Raw genomic sequence first — 15,319 nt, 5'->3', positions numbered from 1 at the left:
AGCTGTCCCTTAACCATTGGGATCAACTGCAGAATTCTTTCCATAACACAGACAAAGGTTTGCTGCTGAAGCTTAAAAGACAAAGTATCCCCCCCGCCGCACCCAAAGAGGCAAAAGAGTCTCACTGTGACAAGATTCTTCCTACAGATATTTGTATCATTCTGCTCTTCTACCAGTCCCATCAAAGCCATATAGAAGCTTTTTTTCTTAATTAATTAGTATGTCATTACACAGCAGTTACCATCTATCCCTTGGGGATTGTATGCAAGGAAAAGGCAGCTTTGTCCCCGTTGAAATCTTGTCAATTTTTAAATTTTAATTTGCAGATCTCTCTCTCTTATGACTTGCTCTCATAATTACCACAGTAACTGAAGAGCTGATGTTCCCCTCTCTCCACAGGGATAAGTGAACATTCCAACAGCTGTCCCACTGGGAATGCCACTCAAATTTTAACCACTTCCAGATTTTCCCTTCTCTTCTGCTTTGATGTGGCAGGAATTACATCGCAGAGCCATAGAGTTTAAGGTCAGAAGGGATCATAGGATTGTCCAGCCTGACCTCTTGTGTATCATACACCATTGCATTTCATCCAGTTATTCCACTAATGAGCAAAATAAGTTGTGGTTTTGGCTAAAGCAATCTTCCTGAAAGGCAGCCAGTCTTGTTTGAAGACATGGGAAATCCACCACTTCTCTTGGTAATTTGTTCCAGTGGTTAATCACCCTCATTGTTAAACATGTGTGCCTTATTTCTGATTAAATTGTCTGGCTTCAGGTTCTGAGCATTGGCATTGGTTCTTGTTATGGCTTACTTCACTATACTGAAAAGCTCTTTGGTACCAGGTATTTTCTCCTTGTGAAGGTACTTATACACTGTAATCAAGTTATTTCTCAGTTTGGTCTTCGATAAACTGAACAGATAGACCTTCTTAAGTCTCTCACTGTAAAGGTGTTTTCCAACCCTAGAGTCATTTTTGTGGCTCTTTTCTGCTCCCTCTCCAATTTGTCAACATCCCGAGGAACGTATGCACTATTCCAGTATCAGTCTCACCAATGCCATATACTTCCCTACTGTTGTTACTCCCATTTATACATCCATGTATCGCATTAGCCCCTTTTGCCACAGCATCGCATTGTAGGGTGACCAGATGTCCCGATTTTATAGGGACAGTCCCAATTTTTGGGTCTTTTTCTTATATAGGCTCCTATTACCTCCAACCCACATCCCGATTTTTCACACTTGCTGTCTGGTCACCCTATCGCATTGGGAGCTCATGTTGCGTTTCTTGTCCACTATGGCCCCTAAATACTTTTAAGAGTTACAGCTTTCCAGGATATAGTCTGCCATTCTGTAGGTATGGTGTACAAATTTTCTCTATAAAATGTAATAGAAAGTTCCTCCAAGTTTAGAATATAATATGGATGTTGAAATAAAAGACAAACAAAAGAAAGTGGCTGAGAAATCAAAATTGAAGGATAGAGGATTAAATTACACTTTATCTGTGGAAATAACAGTGAAATGGGGAAAAGAGTCCTGTTATGAGAAAGGTGACAGAGGTTCAGAGAAACTTCCTGGTAGACATGATAAAGCCAGGCAGCTTTTTGTAAAGGGATTAATGTTGTTAAAAAACATCTGAGACTGAATTTCTCTGAAAACAAAGTCAACCAAATTAGCACAGCCTTGGAAACAATTTTTCATTTTTAAGATATTTTTTAAGTATGTGATCTGCAGGGATCTGTGGTCCTGTAGCTCAGCCTAAAAAGTAATGTGATGCCTGTAATGTGCTGACAAAGACTTTTTGTTGTACTGAGAGAAACATTAGTTGACAGAATAATGTGTATTTCCTTTTCATTTTTTTAAAGGACAACAAGGTTAAAACTATATTATATTAAAAATCTCTTCATACCTCTGGCTCCAGTCCTGCCACTGGATCCGCATGGGAGTGGGGATTCAACCCTGGGAAATCAAATATAGGACTGGGCCTAAGTTGCCTGTAAAACGATATTTTTAAAATCTTTTATTTTCTAAATAGGGGCAGATTTTCAGGGCCAGCCTCCATCCCTGCAGGTGTAAACATTTCTAGATAATCTACTCACTTCTTGGGACCCACAAATGAGAAGGTTGAAGTCTATCTTGTAAAGTGTCCCCTTGCAGTTCAGTGCAGATGCAATTATTTCTGGACACAAAATTGTTCCTATAAAGCATAGACCAGTTCAAGTCTATCTGATAGCCTAATCCATAGTTTGTATACCTGAGGAAGTAGCACATCTTCAAAGAATTTTGTTTTAATCTGTTTCCATTGGAATTTATATTAAGAATAGAACAAAAAGAATAATTTTCTGGAAATGTTTTTATTGGCCTTATGTTTCATAAAAATCTTATTTTGCCAGATCAAAATGTGGTCCCAAATTATTAAACATTCCTTTCTCTCTTTGTCTGCTAAATGTGTCACAAAGACAAGGTGAGTGAGGTAATATCTTTTATTGGACTAACTTCTGTTGGTGAAAGAGACAAGCTTTTGAGTCACACAGAGCTCTTCTTCAGGTCTGGGAAATGTACCCAGACTGTCACAGCTAAATACAAGGTGGAACAGATTGTTTAGCATAAGTAGTTAACACACATTTCAAGGGACCATTAAAGGTGAAGTAACCAGTTAACACCCTACCAGTCATCCAGTGTCTCTTTTCAGTTGATGATTTTTAGTGTCTAGCAAAGTTTTATGAAGAGAAGCTTCTAGGCTTGTCTCTTGAAAGTGTTGTGCAGATTTCCTTTGAGAATGAGGATGGGAGGTCAGAGTAATCACGTTGTGAAAAGTGTTCACCCATAGGTGATGGAGTGTTTTTGTCTTTTATCGTTTTTCTGTGTGAGTTCATGTGAGAGCAGTGTTTGTCTGGTTTCACCCACATAGTTATTACTGGGGCATTTAGTGCACTGTATGAGGTACACCATATGTGTGATATGCAAGTGTAGGACCCATGAATCTTGATAGGCATGTTGTGGGGGTGTTGATCATCAGAGCAGTGGAGATATGCCTACAGGCTTTGCATTTCTTGATCTGACAAGGGCTGCTGCCGCTTTGAGTTGGTGTATCCTATCTGGTGTATCCTCACCTTGCTTCTAGTGATAAGCTCGGAGAGGTTGGCGGTTGTTTGAAGGCCAAAAGAGGGGGTTCAGGAAAGATTTCTTTCAGAGTGTGGTCCCCATTGTGTATGTGTTGTAATTGTTTGATGATAATCCATATGGGTTCCAGTGTGGGGTGTGGTAAGTGACAACTAGGTATATGCGGTCAGAGGGGGTTTTATTTCTGTATGGAAGCAGCTTTCTCAGGGTACTTGGGTGTTCCATGATGTGAGCTACTTCTCTGGTGGAGTGTCCTTGTTTGGGGGAGGCAGTTTTAAGTGTGTTGAGGTATATATCCCAGTTTTTCTCCTCAGAGTCTATTTTGTGGTATCTGAGTGCCTGGCTGTAGATAAATTTCTTGATGTGTTTGGGTGGTTACTAGGTCTGTGAAGGCAGGTGTGATTATGTTGGGTTTCTTGTATATAGTTGTTTGTAGGGTTCCATTGTTGAAGCTGATCATGGTGTTCAGGGAGTTGATGCTAGTGTGGGAGTGTTCTACAGAGAATTTGAGGGATGGGTGATAGTTGTTGAAGTTATGGTGGAAATCTATGATGGCGTGTATGTCATCGGTCCAGAAAATGAAAATATCATCAACATATCTCAGGTATATCATTGGTTTTGTGTTGCATTTGTCCATAAATTCTTCCTCAAGGTGTCCCATGAAGATGTTGGCATATCGTGGAGCCGTCCTACTACCCATCACTGTTCCCATGGTTTGGACAAAGTGTTCATTGTTGAATGTAAAATTCTTATGAGTGAGGATGAAATGGATGAGTTTGATGATGTGTTTGGAGTGGATATCTGAGGGCTGTCCATTATCTTGTAAATATTTGAGGCAGGCAGCAATGCGAGGGATGTTGGTGTACAGGCTACTGATATCCATAATGGCAAGGATGGTGTTCTGAGGAGGTTATAAATGTTGTGGAGTTTCTGGAGGAAGTCAGTTGTGTCGTGGAGGAAGCTGGCCCTTTGTGCGGTGAGTAGTTGGAATATGGGTTCTATGAGTCCTGATACTCCCTCAGTCAGAGTGCTGTGGCCAGATATGATGGGTCTGCGTGGGTTCCCATGTTTGTGTATTTTGGGAAGCATATAGAAGGTCCCTGGAGTGGATTTGTGGGGGATGAGGTTGTAGAGTTTCTCTTTGAGTTGTTTGGGGGAGGATTTGATGATCTCCTTAAATTCCTGGGTAAACTGTGGTGTGGAGTCTTCTTTGAGTTCTTTATAGTTGGTGTATAGCAGTGGTTCTCAACCTATTTACCATTGTGGGCCACATGCAATACTACTTGCATAACCCTGAGGATGTCACTTGGGCCGCAGCTGTGTGCTGATTGGGCCGCAAGTGGCGAATCACTTATGTATAATATAGTAAATATATCACAGACATTAATAAAAGTAGCTGTGTTTCTTGCTTTCTTGAAGAAAATAATGAAGCACACCTTTCTGTTCATAATGTGACATGCCCATTCAATTTTAAAAATCTGTCATGTTGCCCTCAGGACAACATGGACCCCTACAGAGTCCCACAGATGCTAGCAGATCACACTGTAAGACTGGGGACCTGGACAGTAAAGTGCAGATCTCTTTTATTTATTAATTCCTATATTCAACTTGGAGGTGATGGGAAAGTTTAATGTGTGCTAAGTCCGTAGAATGGTATCTTTCTAAATACTTAATTTGTGCATGGGGGCTCAGGTCTGTGAGTCATGCAGCCAGGGCCAAGTCAGAGAACAATGATAAATGTTTAGGCATGAGGTGCTCTGCATTCTGATGTGGCAGATTGTTAGGCTTGGGAGTAGATGGGGATGTCCCCTCTGTATCCCTGAGGAATGACCTTGCACATTGTTTATCAGTAGAATGAAGAGAGCTTAGTTCATTTCTTCTAGTTTAAGGAGAGTTGTAGAAAGACTAGGCATGGGAAATTATGTACAGGGGAGCAGATTGTTCCACATATGTCTACTGTTGTTACCCAGGGTTTTCAGAACCCACAGTAGTGGTAACTTAACTATTTCACTCTAGGTGGTATCAAGAATAAATCAACGGGAACACAGAAATTCCATCTGATAAAAGATTAATGCAAGTAAGCGTGCTCTGTCTAAAACTGCAGTTTATTAGATTTAAGCACTCACAGACATAAGCAATAAGTTTAGAACATCCCAAATATTTACCTAAAATCTGGAATAGTATTGAGTAATTAACAGCAGGTTTACTTTGGCCAGTTGCTAACCCACTGGGGAGAAAAGGTGTAGGGAAAAATGTCTCTCAGGATGGCTTCAGAGGTCTGCTCCAAGTACACTGTATTAGCTAACCTTTATAACTAACTTCTACAAAACACGTAGGTCATCGTGACCCCTACTAAATCATCACTTTTCCTAACTTTCAATAAACTACTTATCAACAAACATTCCTAACAATCTTAATTGTAATAAACTTCTATATCAAAGGCGCCCAGATTCAAGGTTTTCTGTCCACTTATTTTCCTTCAGTCTCAGTTGTTGAGCTTTTTCTCTCCACTCCTATTCTGATTAGCAGAAATTGCCAGCTAGTTTTGACCTTGCCTCTAAAAGCCTGCTTTCAAATTAACCCTATACTATGTGGTGTTCTATTTTATTAATTCATGGTGGCTGAATGCACATAATAGGATTGCCATTAGCATGATCACATTCTGGGGTACACTCCTACCCCTCAAATCCAGGGTAACACTCTAGGATTCTTACACCATCCTTTTAGGCCACTGGACTCTACGGACTAATGGTCTTATTGAGTATAGTAATTCTTATGTTCCTACAGTTCAGAATTCTTTGTTCCTTTAGCTTGTCCCAACATGTACAGAAGGTTATATGGGTGTGATGGGTGACCAGTGATGAGACAGAAGCAAGGAGTAGCCTTGAAAGTGATGCAGAATGGGATGTGGAGTCCCTGAAGGGACTCATAAAGATGGGTGATGAGGCAGGGAAGATGAGTTTGGCAGCTGTGCCATGTGGATGGCCTAGAAGGAATGAGGTGAATGGAGAGAAGAAGGTTACAATAATCAAGGTAGGAGATTACTGAAGCATGGACAAGGGTAGTGGCAGTAGATATAGAAAAGAAGATGTTCTTAGTATTCCAGTTTATACATACATACACTCTAAAGTCTTTCTTCAAGACATATTGGAATGACGGACATCTGTAGGGAAGTGAAACTATAAATAGTAAATAAGCCCCATAGAATAATTTATTTTTAAATAACTAGTTTATTCATTGTACCTATTTCACACAAGCTGGGAGGAAAAAAAAGTCTTCCTTTTTAACAAACCTCACACACACCACATAACCGCAAAACCCTTGAGTAAAAACAGCTGTTGTTCTGTGCTTTGATTCCTCTAGTCCTGGCACCAATGGAAAATGTGATACAAGAAACTATTGACTATACTCGCCAACGGAAAATATACAACCAGCCAGTACTGCATAACCAAACAGTGCACTTTCGCCTGGCAGAATTAGCAACTGAGGTGGAACTTGTTCGCTCTCTGCTCTACCAGGCTGTTGGTAAGCTTCCACATTTGGCTTCAGGAATATACTCTTAATATCAAAAAATTGTCATGATTGGAAATCTGTGGGAAGGGGGTTGGGAGTGAAGTTATACTGCAGTCAGTGACTTACTATAGAATTTGTGCTTTTTTATTTTAGCTCTCTATATAAGAGGCAATGATGTGACCAAATTTGCTTCCATGGCTAAACTAAAGGCAGGTCGTCTAGCCCGTGAGCTGAGTGATAATTGCCTCCAGTTCTGGGGAGGAATGGGATTCACCAATGAGGTGCTAGTGAGCAGACTTTACAGGTGAGTCACTGTTTGAGAATGTGAAAGGTTTTGACTCTGCTTTAAATAACTTTGATCAAATATATGGAGTATTAAAAACCCTACATGGGATGTTTGCTCTTTCCAGTTTTGCTGCAGTGAAAATAATCTGGAACAGACCCTCAGTTGATGTAAATAATGAAGTTCCATTGGAGTTACAGAAGCCACAGATCTGATCCTTTGATTATCTCCTGCCTGATCCTGCAGTGGGATCCACAGGCAGAGAGTTTCATTGGCTCCAATGTGACTTTGCCTAGGTGTAACGGTCAAGGAACATGGAAGAAGATCCCTTTTGCAGGGATCTTCTTTAAACAGTAATTGTGTGGTTTAATCTACCCACAAGGCTCGTCTGAAACTCAAGTAAAGGGAGTGGTCACTGGTGACTCCATATTCCTTCTACAGTTCACCATTAGCCCTATATGTCTCTAAGGCAGTAGCTCCAGAGAGAAGGACACCTTAATGACAGGTCCTTTCCCCATTAGCAAGGGGGTGCCTATCCTAGGTGCTCCTGACACAAATTACAGAACCAAAATAAAAATGAATGAGCAACAGAACTTGACCCCCCATAAAAATGGATTCAGGAGTCTACCTTTAGGCTCCTGTTTTTGAAACTCAACACTCCGCACAGCTCCAACAACCTTTCCCCTGGTGGACCTTCCAGTATTCTTCTCTGGCAGCCTGTGTGGGGCTAGCTCAGGGATCTTTTCCAAGACATGTGGAGGAATGAAATTCTGCCTCTCGCTCCCTCAATGCTGCCCCTTGGATGGGATTTAAGAGGTGCAAAGGCCTTACAGTGGCCCTACACACCATGAGTAAATTTTACCTGTAGAGACTCTGTGGACTTTTAAAAGGGAGATGCCAAACTATACACCCTGAGCCCACTGAGATTCCTGCAAAGATGATAAAAACAGAGGGAAGAGAAATACTGACTATAGAAATGAGCAAAATTGTAAGGAGAATATTTTCTATGCATTGCCAGTAATCCTTTAAGTGGGATGCTGGCTCCAGTACCCTGTGTTCTTTTGGAGGATGGTTATAGCCTATATACCAAGTGATGTTATTGCTGTATGCATTTTTACATAAACAAAATATGGATCTTAAATTCTCTTGCTTATAGTAGATTTCAGCTTGCATATCAAACCTCATAACAAGATGCCTAACAAAGTGTTAGTGGAATCAGGGTTAGGTCTGTCAAGATACTAATAAATATACCATTTCTGTGTAAAGTGGCAATAGGAAAATTGAAAAAATGTAAGTTATAAAAATTTTACTTCTTTATAATGTGTTACTTTGTTTCTAGAAATAAAGCTCTTGAAATACTTTACTAAAAATTACATCAGAGCACAGGATATAAACTGTCAACAGTCTCATTGCTAACAACCTCTTCTGTTAAACCAATGCAACAGAAGAAGGAAAGTGTTATTTAAAAATGTCTGATATAAAACTGCCGTCCCTTTGTTAGAAAGGCTGTAGAACTGCTGCTTCAGAGAGGCAAGGCTGATGTGGGCTGGCTGAAGAAGAGCTCGGATGTGTTGACCACAAGGTAGTGATATGGCAATTTCCCGAGCAGGGAGCAGTGTAAGTGCTTCATTCCCCAGAGCACCTTTCTGCAAGCTTCCTGCCCTTTTCAGAGCATGCTGCTGTTGGCAGTGGTGTTGTAATACATTTGTATTACATATGCCTCAGGAGTAGGATTTCCGTGGAGGAGGGAAATAAATCTCATGCATTTGAAAAGGTTTGATTTGTCCTCTGAACTTGTGGTTTTGGCACCATAGCTACTTCTGGGAGCACCCGTCTGACTCTGCTATGGCTGTTCTGGCCCATTCCAGGATAGGGCAGTTATGTATAAGGATTCCAGGATAAGCAGACTAGTGTAGTTATGTATTTGCTCTCCAGCTGGCAAATCCAGCACATTTCCTATTGGGATCTAACCTGTGCCTGCCATCTAATATTAAAGAAATAAATCCTTGCCACCTCAAAAGAAAAAGCCTTATAAATAGACCTAAATGATGATGATCACAGTCCAGAATTTTGTTATGAACTAATACAATTCCATGGCTGGATAATTATAGTCACCAGAGAGGTGAAGTAAGAATATCACCTGAAGGAACAAACAGGTTTACTCTGTGATCCTTTGTAATCTCTACTAATAAACAAAGCAGCAAGTCTCCTAATACTAGCTCTTCCTTTTACTCAGACATTGCTGTAATCAGTTCACATCACTGTGACGTTTGTACAGCAGCAAGCAGCTGTTACTGTAAGTGCATGGCATGTCCATTCAGTCATACCAGGAAAATTAATTTGCAAAGTAATCCTTAGTAAGCAGCGTTAGTGCTTGACACACAGGTCAGTCTGCTATTACTTCAGCAAGCATCATGAACTATGATAACTGTTTAATACAGTCAATACATTTGAAATTGCTTAACAGTGTTGGTAGGGAGTTTTAACTAGACATTGTACAAACCTGTCTGCCAAGTTGTTTCAGTAATTGTTATCACTTTAAGTTCAATAGCTCTGAAATCATTTGTTCTACAAAAGTATTTCCAACATACAGAGTTGTTAGAAGATGGAATTAATGAAGGCTAGTTACCCCTCCCCCTCACTAAACACATCCTGCTGCTTTTATGTAATACATTTCCCAGATGTTTCACTTCTTATATCTCAGTGTTTATTAAATAAAATAGATATAGTAAGGATTTTTCTTTTCTTTTTTGGGGGGAGAGGAGGAGGAGAAAATCATTTTCGCTCACTGATTCCAGATATATGATTGTTTCATGGAAAGATCCCCATTTTATATAGGCAGTCACCTTCCATATATTACATATTTGGATATTCAACAAACTTAGATTTCATTTTAATATAACATGACTTTTTTAGCTTGTCAGTGACTAACTAATTTGCTTTATTAGAAACTATTTAAATTTGTAAAGGGTTATGATCAACCTGAAATCTAGTCATCACAAAATTTTTTTACAGTAGTTTAAAATACTACAAGCTACCTCTGACTTCTGTCAACTGTTACAGTGTTGCAGTCGCGCATTCCTGCTTTTTAAATGTTTTTCTTCCCCAGTTGCTGTGTGTAAAACCCAAGCAAGCAACAGGGGAAACTGATTATTGGCTATGCTTATGAAACAGGTAAAATGACTGTAAATGGTGCTGCCAAAAGTGCAAAGTGGGGTAAATCCAAAAGATTTCTTTTTTCTCAAATACCTTTTAGTTATTGCTAGGCAAAGTTTTATTAGTAAGAGATAAAATTATAAGTATGGTTTTTAAATTGTTACTTTGAATAACCAAGCATTTGCTCGGTTTCAGAGTAGCAGCCGTGTTAGTCTGTATTCGCAAAAAGAAAAGGAGTACTAGTGGCACCTTAGAGACTAACAAATTTTTTTGAGCATAAGTTTTTGTGAGCTACAGCTCACTGCATCGGATGCATTCAGTGGAAAATACAGTGGGGAGATTTATATTTCCCCATGTTTATCTCCCCCCCACCACTGTTCCTCAGACATTCTTGTCAACTGCTGGAAATGGTCCACCTTGATTATCATTACAAGGTATGTTTCCCCCCCCCACTCTCCTGTTGGTAATAGCTCACCTTAAGTGACAGCTTTCAGAGTAACAGCCGTGTTACTCTGTATTCGCAAAAAGAAAAGGAGTACTTGTGGCACCTTAGAGACTAACCAATTTATTTGAGCATGAGCTTTCGTGAGCTACAGCTCACGTCATCGGAGTGAGCTGTAGCTCACGAAAGCTCATGCTCAAATAAATTGGTTAGTTTCTAAGGTGCCACAAGTCCTCCTTTTCTTTTCACCTTAAGTGATCACTCTGGTTACAGTGTGTATGGTAACACCCATTGTTTCATGTTCTCTGTGTATATAAATCTCCCCACTGTATTTTCCACTGAATGCATCCGATGAAGTGAGTTGTAGCTCACGAAAGCTTATGCTCAAATAAATTTGTTAGTCTCTAAGGTGCCACAAGTACTCCTTTTCTTCAAGCGTTCTTTCAAGCTTGAATTATTTTGTGGTTTTTTAGAAAATGTTTAAAAAGTCAGTGTAACCTTTTATGTTGTTTTTTCAAACAGACCATAAATCTTATGAATGTATACATCTGATCTAGAATGACTCTAAGTAATTTCTTCTTTTCTTGATATGTGTCTGATTACCACAATGTTGCTATTGAATTGAAGAATGGTAGTTTAGCAAAACAATTTTTTCCCCCAGGGAAAATCAAATTTACAAAGAAAATAGGAAAGAGCAGGGGCATGGTGGTTTATAGATCTGAGTTGCTATGAGAATTTAGGCATCACGGGTGGGGATGGCTTTTCATAGAATCATAGAATATAAGGGTTGGAAGGGACCCCAGAAGGTCATCTAGTCCAACCCCCTGCTCGAAGCAGGACCAAATCCCAGTTAAATCATCCCAGCCAGGGCTTTGTCAAGCCTGACCTTAAAAACCTCTAAGGAAGGCGATTCTACCACCTCCCTAGGTAACGCATTCCAGTGTTTCACCACCCTCTTAGTGAAAAAGTTTTTCCTAATATCCAATCTAAACCTCCCCCACTGCAACTTGAGACCATTACTCCTCGTTCTGTCATCTGCTACCATTGAGAACAGTCTAGAGCCATCCTCTTTGGAACCCACTTTCAGGTAGTTGAAAGCAGCTATCAAATCCCCCCTCATTCTTCTCTTCTGCAGGCTAAACAATCCCAGCTCCCTCAGCCTCTCCTCATAACTCATGTGTTCCAGACCCCTAATCATTTTTGTTGCCCTTCGCTGGACTCTCTCCAATTTATCCACATCCTTCTTGAAGTGTGGGGCCCAAAACTGGACACCGTACTCCAGATGAGGCCTCACCAATGTCGAATAGAGGGGAACGATCATGTCCCTCGATCTGCTCGCTATGCCCCTACTTATACATCCCAAAATGCCATTGGCCTTCTTGGCAACAAGGGCACACTGCTGACTCATATCCAGCTTCTCGTCCACTGTCACCCCTAGGTCCTTTTCCGCAGAACTGCTGCCTAGCCATTCGGTCCCTAGTCTGTAGCTGTGCACTGGGTTCTTCCGTCCTAAGTGCAGGACCCTGCACTTATCCTTATTGAACCTCATCAGATTTCTTTTGGCCCAATCCTCCAATTTGTCTAGGTCCTTCTGTATCCTATCCCTCCCCTCCAGCGTATCTACCACTCCTCCCAGTTTAGTATCATCCGCAAATTTGCTGAGAGTGCAATCCACACCATCCTCCAGATCATTTATGAAGATATTGAACAAAACCGGCCCCAGGACCGACCCTTGGGGCACTCCACTTGATACCGGCTGCCAACTAGACATGGAGCCATTGATAACTACCCGTTGAGCCCGACAATCTAGCCAGCTTTCTACCCACCTTATAGTGCATTCTTCCAGCCCATACTTCCTTAACTTGCTGACAAGAATACTGTGGGAGACCGTGTCAAAAGCTTTGCTAAAGTCAAGAAACAATACATCCACTGCTTTCCCTTCATCCACAGAACCAGTAATCTCATCATAAAAGGCGATTAGATTAGTCAGGCATGACCTTCCCTTGGTGAATCCATGCTGGCTGTTCCTGATCACTTTCCTCTCATGCAAGTGCTTCAGGATTGATTCTTTTCAATTACTATTGCTGAAACCACCCACTCAAAAATAAGTAGGGTTAGAGCGGCCCTTCCAGGAAGATAAACTAAGTAAAAGTAAGGCCTTAAAAATAGTCTTATCAGATCAGGGTGGATGTTGGATACCATGATGTATTTTAAGAAGTAGTATTTACTCCAAAGTCATGCAAAAATGAACTGCCCCCGGTGTTCTACAGAACCCTTGCTGCTGTTCGATTGTGACCCTTCACTATAGAGATCACTGAAGTTCAATGTTACAGACTACACTGAATTTCTGAAAAGTTAAAGGATGCAAGATGCCTTTTCTCCCTAGAACCCTTTTAGGGAACCTGCTCTCTCTACCCTCCATCCCCAGCAGACACAATTCCTTTTGTAAAGTGCAGCCTTCATCGTGGGGAGCATGGAGATTTCAAGTGTTAGCCTAACAAACTTGGACAATCTAAACAGTGTAGACAATGGAACACAAGCTGCTCTTTAAAGGTTTCTCTGGCCAATTTTTAAAGCTGTAGGAAGTTAGCAAAGGGGCAAATCCTTCATAAGCTTTACTTTGAAGGGGAAACAAAATTACTGAAATTCAGAGCTAGCATTACACTTGAAGAAAACTGCATTTCCAAACTTTAGGCTATGTCTGAAGCAATGCTGTGTTTTTCTTTTCAAACAACCGGAAAAGTTCCTTCACTCTGATTGATGTGTATGTACAATATTAACTAAGGTTTTGTCTAGGAAGTATATACACTTCTACAGCTAGAGTATGTTTCTGTGTAAGAAAACCAGACGAAAAGTAGCTTTGTAGTAACTAAATGTGTGTCGGGGGGGGGGAGAGGAAACATTTCAGTTCAGCATGAATTTTCAGCTGATGTATCATACAAATGTTTTCACCCATTCTTTTTCTCTGCAGAGACTCAAGACTACTGTCAATAGGGGCTGGTGCAGATGAAGTCATGCTTTCCATTATATGCAAATATATGGAAACTCTTCCACAAAAGAAGTAACACCCAGCAACAGTTACATTTCTTCATTGAAAATTCATGAGAGAGATACAGTATATTGATTACATACTGAAAGAATAAGCAATATATTTAAGGTGAAATTTAAGTGAAATTTTCTAGCATTTATGCCAATGATCTACTAGTTAGTGCCTTTGTATGCAAAATTTCTTGTACCATAACTTTTAAATTAAATACTGAAATTAAAAGAAAGTAATCTGAAAACATGTATCCTCTTGCAACATTTTTTTCTCTTGTTGCAGACTAGTTGCTGCTTGTGAGTGGTCCAGTGCAGGGGTGGCCAACCTGAGCCTGAGATGGAGCCAGAATTTACCAAAGTACATTGCTAAAGAGTCACAGTAATATGTCAGTAGCCCCCCATCAGCTCTCCCCCCAGCCCTGTGCCTTCCGCCGGCCGGCAGCCCTGCTGATCAGCGCCTCCCACTCCCTCCCCGCACCTCCCAATCAGCTGTTTTGTGATGTACAGGAGGCTGGGGGCGGGGGTGGTGGTGGAGCGAGGACATGACAGGCTCAGGGGAGGGGGCGGGAAAGAGTGGAGTGGGGGTAGGCCTGTGGCAGAGCCAGGGGTTGAGCAGTGAGCACCCCCCGGCACATTGGAAAGTTGGCGCCTGTAGGTCCAGTCGCAGAGTCGGTGCCTGTACAAGGAGCCGCATATTAACTTCTGAAGAGCGACATATGGCTCCGGAGCCACGTGTTGGCCACCCCTGGTCTAGTGCATATGAAGTAAATGGAGTGAGTGTCTACTTATATAAGCAAGGTACACCTACATTTAAAAAACCTAAACCATGATAAAATTGAGTGCCGCCTTGCCACATCCAGTGCAAGAGACAATTCTACCAGTAGTTTACGTAAGCAAATTTTAATGTAAAACTGCACTGAACACCAACCATATTGGAGGCATGCACTTCATCTTAGGTTGTAAGCTCTTTGGGGAACGGACTTTCTTTTTCTTCAGTGGTTGTACGGTCCCTGGTCCAGAATTAGCGCTTCTAGGCACCACAGTTTCTCATTTCTCATACCACATTTCTTGCACTTGTACATTCCGTTACTGGAACGGTAATTCTGCTGTCCTTCACTCACCTACAGGTTACCTAACTCTCACTTAGTAATATTAAATGATCAATAGCTCACACACTGCAGAAAGTGGATCTACATATACATCATTCATTTCGAACAGTGGCCATAAGTCTGGTAATATTCCCTTACATACCTAGTCCTTAGCTATCCGGGGGTAGCCGTGTTTGTCTGTATCCACAAAAATAACAAGGAGTCCGGTGGCACCTGAAAGCCTAACATATTTATTTGAGCATAAGCTTGCATGGGTAAAAAACCACTTCTTCAGATGGTTCTTTAGAAGTGGGGTTTTTACCCACAAAAGCTTATGCCCAAATAAATCTGTTAGTCTCTAAGGTGCCACTGGACACTCTGTAGTCCTTAGCTGAATTGTTACAGTCTGCAACCACACTGGGGAAGTTATACAGTCTACTGCCTGTGTTATACAGGAGGATACACTGGATGAGCACAAGGGTCCTTTCCGGTTTTGGAATCTATGATTGACAGGAGTTTACACTGGTTAGGACCTACGGACCAAATAGACAACAACTGTTTTTTTTTTTCATTTTCTCTACATAGATCAGTCCATTAATATTTGCTCATTTTGAATATTGATTCATCAGTGTCAGTTACACTTATTGGAATTGTTTAAACTTGATTAAATGTGTTTCA

General features: G+C 40.9%; 1 protein-coding gene across 2 annotated transcripts in view; it reads left to right on the top strand.

Annotated features, from left to right (window-relative positions):
- Positions 1-13,800, top strand: part of LOC142071197 (putative acyl-CoA dehydrogenase 6) — a 136,723-nt gene extending 122,923 nt beyond the window's left edge. For both annotated transcript variants that reach the window (XM_075125857.1, XM_075125858.1), the window contains exons 7-9: positions 6,484-6,645; positions 6,787-6,937; positions 13,486-13,800. In XM_075125857.1, the coding sequence (XP_074981958.1) occupies positions 6,484-6,645; positions 6,787-6,937; positions 13,486-13,579 (407 nt within the window). In that variant the 3' untranslated portion in view covers positions 13,580-13,800. The remainder of the gene's footprint in view (positions 1-6,483; positions 6,646-6,786; positions 6,938-13,485) is intronic.
- Positions 13,801-15,319: the final 1,519 nt, after the last annotated feature.

The sequence above is a fragment of the Caretta caretta genome, chromosome 2 (genome assembly GCF_965140235.1).
Source record: "Caretta caretta isolate rCarCar2 chromosome 2, rCarCar1.hap1, whole genome shotgun sequence".
NCBI classification, from domain to species: Eukaryota; Metazoa; Chordata; order Testudines; family Cheloniidae; genus Caretta; species Caretta caretta.
This window is presented reverse-complemented; position numbering and strand designations above follow the sequence as displayed.